We start from the raw sequence: 17,642 nt of genomic DNA, 5'->3' as shown, positions 1-17,642 counted from the left end.
TAAATGTCCTGAAATAACTAATTATTCAAAATGGGTGCATTTACCTTGCCTTCATCGATTACCCTGTTAGGGGAAGAACCTCTTGAGCTGCTGTTCATCATGGCAGCTGTACCAGATCCTGGATCTGTTAAAGACCAGAGAACTGATTTAGATTTATTCTGACTTGTGTACTCTGTGAGGAGGATTAAAAAAAAAAAAAAAAAAAAATTCCTCTCACCACTTCCTGCATGGTTTTAGACTCTTTGAACACTCTCTTGCTTCCTTACCAGAAGGACAGGGTTTCCCAGATGCCTCAGCTGACCATCGAGGATGAGGTAGAGGCCCGTCCACTGATCCTTGAGAAAGAAATAACAGAGCCCTTATATGTATTTTTTGGAAGAAATAATCAATTGTGGACAGGTCAGGGTTCAAGTCTATCTGGAAAACAACATTAAAAATGGGTCTCCCAATCCTTATGAAGGGAAATCACTTACAATTTATGCACGGTCTTAAAGAATTAAAATAAAAACTGCCTTGCACTGAAAGAACAATAAATCCTGCACATTAATGGCTCTGGTTCTACACTTCAAGCTACCGACTTCCACGTATTGTATTCTCCATGGTGATTTTTGTTCAGTGTATATGTAATCTGACTTCTGTATCTTACCGAGTATTATAGACATATTTAGGATTCAAAATAGACTCAACAGCGTTTCATACTATAGTAATGAGAAGTGCAAACATGTATGCCGCATAAACTATAAAGTTATTAAGGCTACTTTATAATACAGTTGACTCTTGAACAATGCAGGGGTAAGTGTGCTGATCCCCTGCACAGTCAAAAATCCACGTGTAACTTTTGACTCCCCAAAACCTACCTACTAATAAATAGCCTATTATTGACCAGAAGCCTTACCAATAACAAACAGTTAACACATATTCTGTATATATATTGTATACTGTATTCTTACTTTAATAAAGCAAGCTAAAGAAAATGTTATTGGTATCATAAGAGGACATGTATTTATAGCACTGTATTGTATTTGTACTGTACATGTACATGGTCTGTTTACAAGATGAATCGTCTGACTGAAATGACTGATAACTGCTACTGCACATTCCAATCTATGGTATATATCAAAGCAATTCAACTTTCTCTAGTAGTGTCATGACTCTGCTTCTGAAGAATACTTCCACCATCACTAGTGGCATTTTATATGGGTCCCATGGTGTTATTCAAGGTTTATGGTATTGCACTAAACGTGAAAAATACACAAGAACCATGAGAGATTATGTTTACTGTGATACTCAATTAACTGGAAAGATGAACTGCCCACATGGAGATTAACATCACATGGTGTTTTAAGCGGATACTCACAATACTTGAGCTCACTGTAGTAGCAACAGGAGGTGGTTATGAAATTATTACAGTAGTACAGTATGTACTACAGCTAATCTTACGCATTTATGATTTAAAACTGCATCTTTACATGTGTTTATTTTTTCCCAATTGTGAATGGTATCAGGTACATCTGTGCTTGTGCAAGTTTTGATAAATTTTAACTTTTAAAAATAGATCTTTGTATATTTTACAATAGTATACAATAGACTAGTATTTACATATATTTTATGCATTCACGACATACATAAATTTTTCTTACTTTTTTTATATTTCTAGGCTATGTGGTTCATCTGCAAGTTCTTTCAAATTATTGCAAAGCTCCAAAAAATTTCCCAAGATATTTTTTGAAAAAAACCTGCATAGAAGTGGACCTGCACAGATCAAACTTGTGTTGTTCAAGTGTCAGCTGTATTTGGTAGAGGAATCCCACAGAACTTTAATTGAAAGATAAAAGCTTATACTTCAGAGTAAAAAACTAAGAAACAAAACAATAAAGGAAAGTAATAAATGCCTTCTGTTCTAAAGCAAAATCTTTCAGTTGAATACTTGCAGTTGAATCCACCAAGACAAATTAAGAAATTTTCTTTTCTATACTGGACAGACCTGAATTCTAAAATGTTTGCATTAGAATTCTCAAATAAAAGGGAAAAAACCACCCAAAAGAGTATTGCAAGGAAACACGTGAATGCTCACCAAATTCACTTCTAGGCATATCTCTTCGACTGAGAGTAGCAGAGAGAGGTCTCACGGGTGGCTCCACTGTCAATGGAGGGGAGCATTCACCACCACTCACAGGGGATGGGCCAAAAGAGCCATTCTGGCTCAGAGGACCTAAAGATGACAGTGTCTTGTTAACATTTTAAGACAGACTTTTTTTCTTTACTCAGTTCTTGGGATTATTCCTAGGGTACCATACCATTACACACAGAAACAAAAAGTCACGTATATACATTTTACATCAGAAAACAGATTGCTGCCCTTTACAAGGTGCTCCCTTACCTCTCCGTGGAGGGTTTTGTGTATTTGGTCTTCCTGGCATTGGTTTTACAATCACAGGTTCTTCTTGCAGCATTGCCATCTTTTGTGTTAATTCTAATAATCTTGAATATAGAGAAAGAATATTTAAGAAAGACTTAAATATGAAACAGAAGCCAATTCCTTAAGACATCACACACTGAAATACAGGCATCAAAATCACATACTTGTGTCTCAAGTTGGCAGCTTCCCTTTTCTCTTCAGCTATAGCTCTTTCTGCAGCACGAGCTTTGAGCTATTGCAGAAAAATATCCAAATTCAGCTGTGGGAGACTATGCACAAAATAAGGTAAAGAAAAAACAAATCTTACCCAGTTTTCATGAGCTTTCTTCTCATGGGTAGCGATCTGAAAAAGATAATACATCACAAAATATGCTTACAGATTCATTATAATAGCCTGTAGTAGTTATCAAAGAATTCCGGGCACTATATAGTAGGGCACTAGAATTATTACCTGGTTTTTAAATGACCGCTCTGTCTTCTGTAATTCATCCTCCATTTCTTCAATTCTCCGCCTAATAATTACACTTGGTTTTATCATTTAAAGCACAACCAAATAAAAACCTAAACCATCTGACTATGTTAACCTTTACCCTAACAACTGTACCCTAATACAGCTTATCCAGAAATATAAAGCATATTTTACATGGTTGGTTATAACAAAAGTACAATACGATGAAAACTAATGATACACAATTTCCTTTAACAGCTGGAGATTCTGAGTTGATAAATTAAAATTTCTTTAACTGTTCCTAAATATGTTCTCAAATAATCCTATTATTAATATCTTCCACTATAAACCTTTTTTCATCCTTTAATTATATTATAAAAAAATTTCCCAAAGTTAGGACTGCTGGGTCTATCATATGGCAAAATCACTTTAATGGCTTTTGACACATGTAACAAACTGCCCCCACCTTCCCCCAACCCCCAGAACTGTTTGCACGAATCAAGTTCCCTTACAGTTTTGCCAACACTGGCTATTTGTTAATATTTTTCCATTTGTTAACTTAAAATATAGTTCTTCTTTTTTGTGAATTGATGTATTCCTGTCCTCTAACCATTTATTTATGCTTTTGTGCTAATAAAAAAAGCCAACACTAGTTTCATTAGCCACTGATACCCTCTTTAGAAGGTGAACTTACTTGTAAGTTTTTACTTCCTCTGCAGCCGAAACTGCCTTTTCATCTGCAGCTGACAGCCTGTGCTCTCTTTCTTGTCGTTCATACTCTTCTTGACTCAGTTTCCTAAGATAAAACTGGTTGTCAGTGGAAGTGTTTCTCTTTTCCTCCTGGCATTCTGTCTGAATGCTCTAATAAAATCTCATTTCCTATCCTATTCTTAAAAATGCATAGATTATACAAAGTCATAGGAAGGAACTCAAACTGTTCGTCAGGATAAAAATCCAACTATGGCCTGTTGATACATCACCTGCATTTTCTAATGTCTCGTAATTCTCTCTTCATTAGTAAATAATACAAATGTAAAAAAGCACTTTATGTGTCCCATGGGAAAGACTGTTGTGTTGAAATGATGAATGCGCAGTTTTCTTCAATGTAGAAAGCCAGCACTGATCAACCTAACACAGTTAAGCTTATTAGGATAATGCAGGAGACAATTACTTCTCTTATTTCTAGCCATGGAAAGACCACTAATTACTTTTCTTATGGGCTGTTTCTCAATCCAAGACTGGTACCATGATAAAGACAGCCAATGAAAGAGCTTTTTAGAACATGTCCTTAACTGTACAATTAACCCCAGAACATTTTCACACTACAGACATGGAACTCTCCTACCTATTTCAATGGAATCATGATTAAGCAGAGAGACAGATCTGAGTATTGGCAATGCCTGTTGAACAGAAAAAGAATACAAACTGTCCCGTAATCAGGGTGCTATGTACTGGAAATTGGTTTTAACCTGATAACCTTCAAGCTCAAGAGGCCAGCCAACTAGAACACAGATTGCAAAGGCAGCAACATTTAATGGTTTAAAAGTGCTACCTGTAGTTACCCTTGTACTTCTTTACTTCTAGTTCTGATGCAAAAGGTACTTGAAAATTTTCCACAATTTGGAAACAAAAATAGAGGAGCTATAGTAAAATAGTAAAAAGGGTTATTAACACTAAAGAGAAAGAAGTTTATGTACTCTTTTACAACTGCTCATTCAATACTTCAGCAAATATTTTATGAGTGGCTATAATATACTACTTACCTTGTAAGAGGCTAAGATAAAGGCATGGGTATGGTAAGCACCACCTCTGCACTAAAGGGGCTCACAGTTGAATGTGTAAAAGGTGCATATAAGAACAGAACAATCCCTCTCTGACTCTGGCTTAGGAAGGGATGTGGAAAAAACAAGTCTTGAAGAAAGATTCAAGAGAATTTTGTTTCCAATAATGGATGAGTTAGTCTGCAAATGCTGAAAATAAGAACATATGAACAAAAATATAAAGAATGTGCTCGAAGGCATCAGAAAGCTAATAAGGCAGTGAACAAAATCCAGTAGGAAAAAACACAGAATTATAAGTAAGCCTGGCTTGGCATCTTAAGCCATTTTCCCCCAGGTTCATCCGTGCATTGAAGACAATGCAGACATATAAGAAGGTTGAAAAGAACTTTCAACAGATCCCTGGGTTCAGAGAAACAAGAAGTGGAGTTCAGGACTGCCAATGAGAAGGACCCCTAGTAAAAGCCCTAGGCTTTGGGTTGAGACCAGAAAAGAGCTGCACACTTGGAGTACTGAACAGGCAATAAATACAATGTCCTTTAAAGGGACTAAGCCGTTTTTGAATGATTTTAATTGCTAACTGGAATAAAGTAAAGACCACCCACTAGAGGTAATCTCATATATTCTCTGTAGGACGATAACATCATCTTAGACCTCAAATTTCCCGACAGTTCACCACTCCATCAAAACCAACTAGGCATTCCACAAGACAATGTGATCACAATCTAAAAGACCAGAGAAACACACTCATAAGGGATGCACATAATAGGATTACCACATAGACTTTAAAACAATTGTGCCTTACATATTGAAGGAAGTACAAGTCAAGATTACACATTTCAGCAGAGGATTAGAAGCTATAAAAGTGAAAAATAGTGAAACCAAAAAGAACTCAATGATTTTAGCAGATTAGACAACTGAGGTGAGATTTTAGCACATTGGAAGATAGGTCAGAAGAAAACAACCAGAATGAAGCAAATTCAGAATGCAGGAGGCACTGGGTGAGGGGTAGGAGTGGGAGATCCTAGTATGTGTAACTGGATTCTCAGGACAAGTGAGAATGAGATAGAATTAATATGTGAAAAAAAGAGTCTCCAAATTCAAGAGATGTTTATAACCTCAAGCAGTATAAATGCAAAAGAAAAAGCAGGGGGGTAGCGGTGGAGGGGTGATGACAAAACCCTACATGTAGGCACCTCCCAAGAAAACTGCTGAAAAACCAAAAAGAAAAATGACTAAAGGCAGCTAGGGCAGGCATAATACATTTGAAAAAAGAGAAAAGAGAAAATAAGAATGATAATAGATTCCTCAAAGAAATTTTAAAACCAGAAGATAATTGGTTATCTTTAAAGCGCTAAAATTAAACAACTATCAAAATTCCATAACCAGCAGAAAGATCCTTTTAAAACGGAGTCAAGGGGCCGGGCGCGGTGGCTCAAGCCTGTAATCCCAGCACTTTGGGAGGCTGAGACGGGCGGATCACGAGGTCAGGAGATTGAGACCATCCTGGCTAATACGGTGAAACCCTGTCTCTACTTAAAAATACAAAAAACTAGCCGGGCGACGAGGCGGGCGCCTGTAGTCCCAGCTACTCGGGAGCCTGAGGCAGGAGAATGGTGTAAACCCGGGAGGCGGAGCTTGCAGTGAGCTGAGATCCGGCCACTGCACTCCAGCCTGGGTGGCAGAGCAAGACTCCGTCTCAAAAAAAAAAAAAAAAAAAAAAAAAAGGAGTCAAAATAAAGACATTTCCATACAAAAGTAAACTCACTGAACCTGCATGAAAGTATATTCTTCAAGTAGAATGAACGTGATCCCAAATGGAAGACTGAAGATGTAGGAAAATGAAGGATGACAGGAACTATAAATAGGTGTGTAAATTGAGTATCAGCAGGTTAGCACTGTAAAAGACAAAACATTTTGTGGAGTTTGAGCTACACAGACCATTAAAATACATGACCACAATAACATCTAAGTCAGGAGGAAGTTAAAGCCCAGAAAGAGGTAACTCCTCTATTAAGAAAGAGGTAACTATATTATGTCAGACTTTTTAATAAGTCCAGGATACATGCTGTGGCCTTTAACAAGAGGACAAGTAGAACAACTTGTAACCACCAAGCTTAAATAGAGAAGAGCAGAATCATTTAAAATACTCTAACAATTCAAAAAAATGAAAAAAGGAACACAGAACAGGCCATCAAATAGAGAGCAGATACCAATATGTAGATTTCAACTCAAACATATATTTAGGAATTACATTTAAGAAGCAAATGAGTACCCAGTCTCTATGGCTACCTATTTATTTATGCTACAACTCACTCCAAAAAAGACTTTTAGGAGCATAAACATTTGAGTAGGTAGGAGACTGCCAGGCAGAAACAATAAAGGACATTTTTACTACAGAGAAAACAACATACATAAAGACAAAGAGGTTTAGAGTGGCATGGAGGAACGGTTCAGAGTCTGCAGTTCAAGAAGCATCAGAAGAAACCTGCCTCTCCAGCTCAGGACTAGCTGAGGGGAAGTGGCCTCTACCTGTTAAGGAGTCTGGAATTCACCCTGAAGGAAATGGAGCATCCTTGATAGATTTTAAGCACATAATGACATGGACAAACTTGTATTTTAAAAAGTTCACTCTAGCAACTATATAGACAATCGGAACTGGGAAGAAGCTGTATAAGAAAGACTGGAGATGGGGGGCCGGGCGCGGTGGCTCACGTCTGTAATCCTAGCACTTTGGGAGGCTGAAGCGGACGGATCACGAGGTCAGGAGATCGAGATCATCCTGGCTAACGCGGGTGAAACCCAATGTCTACTAAAAATACAAAAAAAATTAGCCGGGCGTGGTAACGGGCGCCTGTAGTCCCAGCTACTCGGAAGGCTGAGGCAGGAGAATGGCATGAATCTGGGAGACGGAGCTTGCAGTGAGCCGAGACTGTGCCACTGCACTCCAGCCTGGGTGACAGAGTGAGACTCCGTCAGAAAGAAAACAAGGACAGGACAGGACAGGACAGGACAGGACAGGACAGGACAGGACAGGACAGGAAAGGAAAGGAAAGGAAAGGAAAGGAAAGGAAAGGAAAGGAAAGGAAAGGAAAGGAAAGGAAAGGAAAGGAAAGGAAAGGAAAGACAAGACTGGAGATACGTGATTAGCTAGGGACGGGCATAAAAGATGACAAGGGCTTGAACTAACACAGTGACTTTAGGGGTAGACAGTAGAGTACAAACCAGACAAGGAGTCTGAATGAATGTTGGGGAAGTTGAATAAAATACTGCCACATCAATGGGTTAACTGTATAATGAAGAAAAACAGTTGCCATTTAAGTAATTCACATTACTATTGGAGGCAGAGAAGTGTTTTTTTTTAAAAAAGTAATGAAATGGGGAATGTCTCTCTGAAGCAGAACGGGCATTTAGAACTGGCCTGAACAAAACCTGGAAAATCTAAACTGGCTGCTTGGTGAGCAAAGAATTAGAGAAAACATTAATGGCATAGTTTCAATATTTAATGGCATACAGCAGTAGCGGTCTAAGCATTTCAAAAATTAAGTTTGCTTAGCAAGAGAGGCCTTCTCACACACTGCCATATACACCAAAGATTAAAATATAAGAGCAAACACAAATATCAAGTGCCACAGATAACCTATTTTTAGAGAATTCAGATGTTTTTGTGGAGAAAAAACTAGAACTATAAAAATACAGCTTTCAAAAGGTGCCTGGCTCGAAATTTGAGACATGTATTTCAGAGGATTAATATCTAAATATACATGCCAAATAGTTTTATATTCAAAACTCCTAATATCTTTGCCACAATTATATTTAGTTTGAATATCTGACTCTGTGAAGTCCAAAACTAAATGCACCTGCAATAAGTAAATTTTCCTTTTTTGAAGTTTTTATTCTACTAAAACACATGTCATACAAAATCACTCAGACTTTTTCAAGGAAATTACATAATTGACCACAAAGAAAGGAAAGTGAAACAAGTGGTGGAGCCACAGACAAGGCATGGCTAGATCTTCCAAAGAGAAGCACTCCACGGCAGCACCTGTCGGCACCAGCACACTGCTCCCTCTTCAGGGAGCTACAGGCAACAGTTTGAAAGGGAAGAAAAATGCAGCTTATGAGAAACAAAGCAGAAAGAAAGAAGGACAAATTTATACTAATTACAGATGTAAAAAAGTATAAATAATCCTAAAAAATGATAACAGTATCTATATTAGTACACATTTATTTAGTCACATGGCAATACAGTTCACAGGAAATGATGACAGTCTTACTTTTGCAAAGCCATCTCCTTCTGCTGATAGAGTTCATTCAGAATCTCCACTTTCTGCCTCAGGGTTTTGCATTCATCTTCCAGTCCAGCTTTGGCAGCTTGTAGTGAGTTGCGGTCATCTTTCAATTTCTTTATCTGGTCTGTAAAGGATAAAACATGGGAGTTTTATGTGTGTGCACAAGAACGTGAGAACTTGGTTGGGGGCTGGTGCTGAGAGAAATGAGACGAATGAAAGCAGGAAGCCGCTCTTTATCTTTCTAATGCAATTTTGTATCTTTCCAAGATACAGCAATTTCTTCTCAAGAAGCAACCTACCTTCCAGGTTACATTGAGTGGACACGGAGGCTCTTAGCTTAAGTTGTAAAAGTTTTAGATCCTCTTCAACTACCGATATTGCAGTCTGTGTCTAAAAATTGGAGAAGAGAGAAGTATTCACAAAAGTGAGGCATAGTAAAAGCATTCACAGGTAATTATGGGACTCTAAAAAGGATTATACCCGAGAGACATCCATCATCTGCTTAATCTGATTTTTCATCTTCTCATTCTGGTCACCTAAAAAAACAAAAGGATTTCTTTCATTGCTTTTTCTTCCCTTGCTTTTTAAATTCGTATTTTCTTGATTTACCCAAAACCAAACAATTGTCATGTTCAAACATTTAAAGAACAAACAAAAACAGAACAGGGTTAGACTGACTTTTAAGAGAACTGCAAACTTAAGACTGAAAAACTGAATTCCCATTTGTACATAAACATGTTATACATGCCATTCTTGAGCAAGAAGAAACATGTGAGATAAAGCTCTTTCTTCTCTCTCATATCTACCTCCATCTGGGCTTAGCATCTTATTCAGAAAGATTCCCTCCTATTCTCCTCCAGAATCTGCTACCAGGTGTGGTTTAAACACCCACTACACAAGCAATATCCAACTTGAGAGAGGGCATCTAGAAACATTGTCCTCATCAGTAAACACTGCTACCCTATAGCCTCCACTCTCATGGCCTTAGTTTATGGATCCAACCACTTCAGCACTCTCAAAACCAGTTGTGGTTTCTTTCATGGCCTTAGTCAGTTTATGCCTCCAACCACCTCAGTACTCTTAAAAACAGTTGTGGGCCTTAAAACCACACAGCTACTGAGATGACAAGTTTTAACAAGTCATCTTCATGAAACTGAGAAACAAGTTTCTACTACTGTATGTGTTCAATACTTAGAGGTGTAAGACATGACCAGTGCAGCTCCCATGCATCCTCCTAATCTCAATGTAAAAACAAAGTCAGTGTTCACTGCACGCTTATTGCTACACCACACCCTAGCAATCCACCTCTGCCCAGTGCAAGCAGACATACATTCAAATCCAATGATACGTGTTTACAACTAGAAAGCTTAAGAGGAAATTCAGCCAGGTGAAAAGTAGCACTGGTGCACTTAAAGACAGGAAGGCAAAATGGGTCCATCCTCCTTGGGACTGATCTTACCTCCCACTTCTCCATTTGCTAATTCATCTGAATCATTTCCACCTTTATTTTGACCCTCAGATTCAGATTCACACTCTAACCGATTCAACTGTGTAATGCAATTAGTCAAAGCCTAGAAAAGAAGTAAAAGGGCATTAAGAGTCTTTCCATTTAATTCTCCAGATTTCATGATAATTCACAAGAATTAAGCTTGTATTCATGAGAATGTACTTACATTAATATTATCATCCTTGTGAGTAAGAGCTACTTCCAAATCTTTCTGAGACTTCTCAAATGATTTGATTTGCTCACTGAGCTCAGCATGTAATTTACTCCAGTCTTCGATTTCCTGCTGCAACTGAAAAGTTAAAACACAAGATTCCCACAGGTTAGGGCTTTTGTACTGGAGACATTAGGACTAAGTGAATGAGACAGGGAAATAAGGAGGCATGCCTCTCCTTGGCCTATCCCTATGGGCTAAGACCTTAGTTAAGCGGGAGGAGAGAGTGGTCCCAACCCTCAGAGCTACAGTGAGAACATCAGAGCTGTCAAGGAAATTGGATCTTCTTTATTGCATCCTTCAGAAAATGGTAGCCAAGTCAAATAATTCACTTCCAGAAGGAACAGAAGGGCTCATCCTACTATCTCCCAAGTCCAGACTCCTGCTCATGTAACCTTCCCTTGGCTAGTGAAGCAGTAACTACTCAAAGGAGGGTTATAAAATATCTAACGCTTCGGTCTAAAAAGCCAGTCTATTACCCACTGGAGGCTACTCAAGTTAACAGCAATTGGTGTTTGACAAAACAAGACTACACACTCTGATAGCCAAAATAAATTGTACAGAACAGAAAATCCAGAACAGATAGAGAATGTATACCTACGCTCAATTTTGGAAGCATAGTTTAAACTTTGCATATCTAAGAACAGAATCCTGCACATATATTACCTTAAAAATAGATCTGAGAAAAGGCATTCATGAGGTATGATACCGGGTTCTCTATTTTACATGACCTACGACACGCACTTTCCTTTACCTGCTCTTTTTTCTTCTTAAGCCTAGCATTTTCTTCTTGAACCCGATGGCATTCAGACTTCACCTTCTCTTCACTAAGCTTAGCTTCATTAAGTGCAATCTGAACCTAATGCAAAACACTCCTATTAGTGAATTAATTCCAAAGAAAATCAAAAAAAGTTACTTTCCCTGCCCAACATTATGTAGTTTTCATTTTTTGCACATTTTAGCACACATCAAACTTTTGCTCTGCAATCAAACTATAATATAGTATTAACATCCTTCAGGAATTATAGTCAGCCTTACCTCTGAAAATTCTGAGGCATTCATTGAAATAGCATCCTTTAACTTCTCTATAGATTTCTTGTTTTCTGTTATCTGCCATGTAAAAACAGAACACAAAATGTATATTAGGATTTCAGTAGAAACACTGGGGTATGTACTGAAAAGAAGAAACATCAACAAAGTGTGTCCCAGAGCCATCCGCTATGTTTCAGGTAAAAGCAGGCGTTTCAGTTTTGCCCTAGGGAAAAATCAAGAACTTAAAGAGGTAAGGGAAAATAATCGAAGGCATAAATATTTCATGGCACACACAACCTTCCTGGTTAGAATAAAATGTGGTAGATGACCACACTAAAAGGTGAAAGAAGAGAAACTGAAAAAACTTTTAAGTAAACAGTTCAAATCAATGTGACTTTTTTTTCTTGTAGCAAGAGAAAAAAAATCCCCAAGGTACTTTAAAAATGCTCTTGCCTTGGGAGGCCGAGACGGGCGGATCATGAGGTCAGGAGATCGAGACCATCCTGGCTAATAACACAGTGAAACCCCGTCTCTACTAAAAACATACAAAAAACTAGCCGGGCGAGGTGGCGGGCGCCTGTAGTCCCAGCTACTCGGGAGGCTGAGGCAGGAGAATGGCGTGAACCCGGGAGGCGGAGGTTGCAGTGAGCTGAGATCCGGCCACTGCACTCCAGCCTGGGCGACAGAGCGAGACTCCGTCTCAAAAAAAAATAAAAATAAATAAATAAATAAAAATAAAAATAAAAATGCTCTTGCCTAAATTAAAAATGGTAGGACTGGAGTGAGAATAGACAGATCACCCATATAGAAGAATTCTAGATAATTTATGAAGATTCTGGCTCCTCAACGGGACGGAGCATAACCCTTTTTCACTGTGGGCTGTGTTAGCAACTTCCTTCCAAAGGGTACAATAATGCAAAAAGTTAAAAAAAAAAAAAAAAAGTAATTTTACAGTGAAGAAATGTGGCAATACTACCTCAGTGAGGTCATCTAGATTAATAGGGTGTGGGATTTATGGGAACGCTCTCTACTATCTTTGCAACTTTTAGGTCATTCTAAAACTATTCTATTTGTAAAATGTTTATAGCAAAAAAAAAAGAAAAAACTTTGCAAAACAAAACAAAACAAAACACAAGGACTGTTCAACTGGGTTGTGGTTTCCTAGTTGTTCCACATGTTTCAGAGGGCAGAGCCAAGCAATGTGACAATTACCGAGGGTTGAGAACCAAAATACTTCCTAGGCCCATAAGAATAACTTCTTGTGTAAGTACTTAAAATTCCACAAAAATGGACAGAAGTAGGTGCAACGTCCCTGACTCGTACTCTTACTTCACATAACAGCAAGGAAAATAAAGAGTTCAACTCAATCTACAAAAGAGTTCAAAACCCAAATTGTTAGTAACACTTAGAAGCAAAACTCTTACCAAGTCTTGATTCTTGACATTCTGTTCTCTCTCTGACTCTAACATAACACGAAGATTTTTAGCTGCATCACCCAGAATTTCATTGTTTTTTTCAAGTGTCTTGATTTTATCCTACAAAAAAGATATTAAGGTTAGTTATACCCATTACTTATACTTTCGTTTTAAAATGTAATCCCCAAAATAAGTTTTTACCTTAAATTTAATTGCTTCATCAGAGAGAATCATATTTTGTTTCCTGGTTTCCTGAACATGTTTCTTTGATTCCTTGATCTACATAAAATAAAGCATTCAGAATCCAGAAATATAAAGTATAGTGCTACCAGAACTCAATTTCAAGTGACTGACCTCTTACAGAGGAAAACAGTACTTTACACATATGACTGCTTAAGATCTGGATGGTTTATAGGAATTAATGGAATAATAAATATTATTTAAAAATACCATAGTAACTGAACTATAAGATAGGTGAAAATAATTCAAGCTGGGACCACGGGAAAAAAAAAAAAAAAAAAAGAATAACTATACCTTCTGTTCATAATTTGACAATTTTTGTACAAGTTCTGTATTTTCTTTCATGATAATCTTCAACTTCTCAGAAATTTGCTGTTCTGTGACTGAAAAAAGAAAAAAAATAATGAGGTTATTATGATCACTAAATGGAACTGAATTACCCAATGGATCAGCAGCAAAGACATGTTATCTGGCACTATCAGGAAAAAGAACTTCTTAGCATTAACTATTATGGTTTTAAAAAGTGATATGGTTTGGGTCTGTGTCTCCACCAAATCTCATGTCAAATTCTAGCCCCCAGTGTACCCAGTGTTCAGGTGGGGCCTGGTGGAAGGTGACTGGATCACAGGGGTAGATTTCTCACAAGTGGTTTATCACCATCCCTGTGGTGCTGTTCTATGATGGTGACTGAGTTCTTGTGGAATCTGGTTGTTTAAAAGTATGCAGCAACTCCCCGCTAACTCTCGCTCCTGCTCCCACCATGTAAGAAGGCCTGCTCTCACTTTGCCTTCTGCTATGAGTAAAAGCTCCCTGAGGCCTCCTCAGAAGCATATGCCGCTATACTTCCTATAGCCTGCAGAAACATGAGCTAATTAAACTTCTTATAAATTACCCAGTTTCAGGTGTTTCTTTTTTTGAGACAGGGTCTTGCTCTGTTGCCCAGGCTGGAGTTCAGTGGTACAATCTCAGCTCACTGCAAACTCCACCTCCCAAGCTCAAGCAATCCTCCTGCCTCAGCCTCCTGAGTAGCTGGGACTACAGATGTGTGTCACCACAACCAGCTAACTTTTGTATTTTTTTTAAATAGAGACGGGGTTTCTCCATGTTGCCCAGGCTGGTCTCGAACACCTGAGCTCAAGCAATCCTCCTGCTTTGGCCTCCCAAAGTGTTGAGATTACAGGCGTGAACCACCACACCTGGCCTTGGGTATTTCTTTACAGCAGTGAGAAAACAGATTAATACAAAAAGCAATCTGCTAACAAGAATAAGGACGTAAAAATACTGTTACAATTTAAGAAAAATATAATAAGAACCTTTATTTCAATGAGAGTCTAATTTATTTCCAAGATGGGAAATACAGTAAAATGTTATAGCTCAGTATTCCTCCCTGCATGAAGCATCTTTCTTCTCAGAAAATGGCATCACTTCAAATATGTCATTTGCAAAGAGAAACAGAAAATGCAGTCATGCTGATTGACATTTCTAGTCCTCAAATTATCTACTTAAATAAATATTTAATGTACTGACTAAATCATTAGCACAGAAACACTGGTCACATGGAATAAATTGGTACTACATCAACATTTAAGGTCAATCTGCCTCAAATTAATTATCTTCTCCCTACTCCTGCAATTTGTTCCTCTTCATCTCCTATCTCAGTTGGCAGCATCACCATTTCCTCTATCATCCAACCTGGCAACCTAGGAATAGTCAAGTTTTCAGAAGCTATAAGTCAGTCAGATATCAGAAGTCACTAAAACTACTTATATAAAACCAATATCAAACACCAATACAGAGGGAATAGTACAAAATAAGCCAAAAGATTTACCTTGATATACTCTACTCTTCACCTAGAAAAGAAAAATAAAATTAAATTTGATGTCAAACATTTTATTAACAGATGTACATAGTTTCTAATACAACTGTCAGAATTGTAACCAAATGAGTTTAATAATAGTTTGGTTTAGCATGAATCCACAAGATGAAAACAATTTAAAAAGGTTAAAAAGCATTTCAAATGTAACCAGTAGTGATATGTTGTAGTCTGACAGATAAAGCACTAAGGTAAATATCTTACTCTGCAGCTTAAAGAGATGTTTATACATCTAAATGCACGCCAGTTTTATGAAATGAGCACTTAATTTGAATAACAGAAATGGCTAATATTTTTGTAATAAATATTTTAACATTTTATTTATTCATTTTATTTATTTGACAGCTCCAAATAGCCAGAATGCAATCTAAAAACAATGACTACTCAAAAAGACTCTGAGGAAACAAAAGTAAAGGTATGATCTTTGTACTGAGACACACACCTCTTTTGCTCACCAGAAAACATCTCAGAAATCCTATTCAAAATTGACTACTGGCTGAATTTTAAAATAATTCTATTAATACTTAGCTAGATCATTTGATTTTCTTAGACCACTAAAAACAGTGCTCATAAACCTGACAGGGAAGGGAAGACTGCTAGAGGAAAATGCATAAGCAAAAGAGAAATGACAACTATCATCTTCCTGAAAGGGCAAAACCCAAATCATCCCCTAAAGACAGCACTAAATTATAGGACAAGAAAATCTAAGCAGTAACTAATTTCTTAAAAAGAGTATTACTAAATTTCTTTGCAACCCAGAACATATTTTCCCTTTCAAATATTATGTTGATGAGATGCTAACACCAGTCCACAAATCATCCATAATCTCAGCAAATATAGTGTTTACATAATATACTGTATTACTGTATTTAGTAATTAATATACTGCATACATAATAATTACAGTATTTAAATCTCACTTATAATACCATTGTTATAGGAATATGCATTCAGAAAATTCCAACATGGAAAGAAATTACTCTCTCTCTAATGTCACGGCCTTGCTAATGAGAGTAAACTTCCTCTGCTCCATTTTACCCAAACTAACAGGCAAGTAGAGACCAAGGTTCCAAAAGTCAAGTGTTGAGGAACGGCAGTTAGGACACAGAGCCTATACAACTTTCTAAAAAATGAAAATGGCGTCAGAATTTTTTTTATTAACAAATAGGAGAAACAAGAGGGAAATGTAAAATGTTTTCACCTTTTCCCCTTCCATTTACCCTTTGATTCTCCTTTTTTATCTGAGGAAAAGCACCACGAGGTTAGAGAAGGCCTCATAGGAGAAAAGACCCTTCTTTTTAAGTAATTTTACAATCAATTGTGAAAGCAGAGAAAATTTATTAATGAGGATATATGTGATATAATTATGAAATCAGAAAAAGAGTACTCAGTTTTAGAAAGACTGGCACACAATAATTTTGGCCATTTTAACTGTGAAGTTTCAATAGAAAGCTTTTCATCTGCAAAGTTCATTTACACAAAATAATCTTCTCCCAATTATGTTAAATAACTATGAAGCTGAATGCTACATAGTATAATCATAAATATGTACAAGTATGAGTATACATACTTACACATACATATGTTTAAGTCTGAAAGACAAATTCTGCACAGAAGATAAAAAAATTAATGGTGTGTCTTTACACAGGATATAATTTGTATTTCCAAATAAAAATATATTTTCTGAGTAAAACAGTACATGATCAAATCAGAAAATCTGGGAAATACACATTTTTTAAAAACTGAAAACTTACCTCATCTCCTAGATATAAGAATTTTTATCATTTTGTTGTATTTCCTTGCAGCATTTATTTTCTGTGTGTATGTTGATGTAATATACAGTTTATCTATACCTTAAAGTCTTGGTTTCTACTTTTCTTCTACTTCATGTTAAATTGTGAGTATTTGTTGTGCCCCTATGTCTTTGAATTATATCAAGCAGCCTAATATCCCATTATATGAACATACAATAATTTAACAACTTTCCCACTGTGAATCACAGTAGGTTGTGTCAAAGTTTTCACTCTAATAAATACTGTTCTACTGAATGCTCTTATGTAAGATAATTAAAACTTTTTTTTTGAGACAGAGTCTCATTTTGCTGCCTAGGCTAGACTGTAGTGGCATGATCTGCCTCCCCGTTTCAAGCGATTCTCCTGCCTCAGCCTCCTGAGTAGCTGGGATTACAGGCTCTCGCCATCACCCCCGGCTAATTTTTGTATTTTTAGTAGAGACGGGGTTTTGTCTTGTGGGCCAGGCTGGTCTCGAACTCCTGGCCTTATGTGATCCATCCGCCTCTGCCTCCCAAAGTGCTAGTATTACAGGTGTGAGCCACCACACCTGGCCATGTAAGATATTTAACACATGATCGGTTATTTCTTTCTTTGTTTTTTGTTTTTTTTTTTTGAGATGGAGGAGTCTCACTCTG

At 37.2% G+C, this 17,642-nt stretch overlaps 1 protein-coding gene across 4 annotated transcripts in view; it reads right to left on the bottom strand.

The window, feature by feature from the left end:
* MIA3 (MIA SH3 domain ER export factor 3) overlaps positions 1-17,642 on the bottom strand; it is a 55,081-nt gene that overhangs the window by 5,860 nt on the left and 31,579 nt on the right. For all 4 annotated transcript variants that reach the window (XM_030936890.1, XM_010357112.2, XM_010357113.2 and 1 more), the window contains 19 exons: positions 15,171-15,192; positions 13,637-13,725; positions 13,304-13,381; positions 13,112-13,222; positions 11,694-11,765; positions 11,410-11,514; positions 10,611-10,733; positions 10,397-10,508; positions 9,418-9,473; positions 9,237-9,327; positions 8,923-9,061; positions 3,562-3,663; positions 2,871-2,931; positions 2,727-2,762; positions 2,584-2,651; positions 2,381-2,481; positions 2,075-2,212; positions 267-335; positions 45-124 (listed from right to left, as the gene is read on the bottom strand). In XM_030936890.1, the coding sequence (XP_030792750.1) occupies positions 45-124; positions 267-335; positions 2,075-2,212; positions 2,381-2,481; positions 2,584-2,651; positions 2,727-2,762; positions 2,871-2,931; positions 3,562-3,663; positions 8,923-9,061; positions 9,237-9,327; positions 9,418-9,473; positions 10,397-10,508; positions 10,611-10,733; positions 11,410-11,514; positions 11,694-11,765; positions 13,112-13,222; positions 13,304-13,381; positions 13,637-13,725; positions 15,171-15,192 (1,653 nt within the window). The remainder of the gene's footprint in view (positions 1-44; positions 125-266; positions 336-2,074; positions 2,213-2,380; positions 2,482-2,583; positions 2,652-2,726; positions 2,763-2,870; positions 2,932-3,561; positions 3,664-8,922; positions 9,062-9,236; positions 9,328-9,417; positions 9,474-10,396; positions 10,509-10,610; positions 10,734-11,409; positions 11,515-11,693; positions 11,766-13,111; positions 13,223-13,303; positions 13,382-13,636; positions 13,726-15,170; positions 15,193-17,642) is intronic.

This window comes from Rhinopithecus roxellana, chromosome 8 (assembly GCF_007565055.1).
Source record: "Rhinopithecus roxellana isolate Shanxi Qingling chromosome 8, ASM756505v1, whole genome shotgun sequence".
Classification (NCBI taxonomy): domain Eukaryota; kingdom Metazoa; phylum Chordata; class Mammalia; order Primates; family Cercopithecidae; genus Rhinopithecus; species Rhinopithecus roxellana.
The sequence above is the reverse complement of the archived record's forward strand: the minus strand, read 5'-3'. Positions and strand labels throughout refer to the sequence as shown.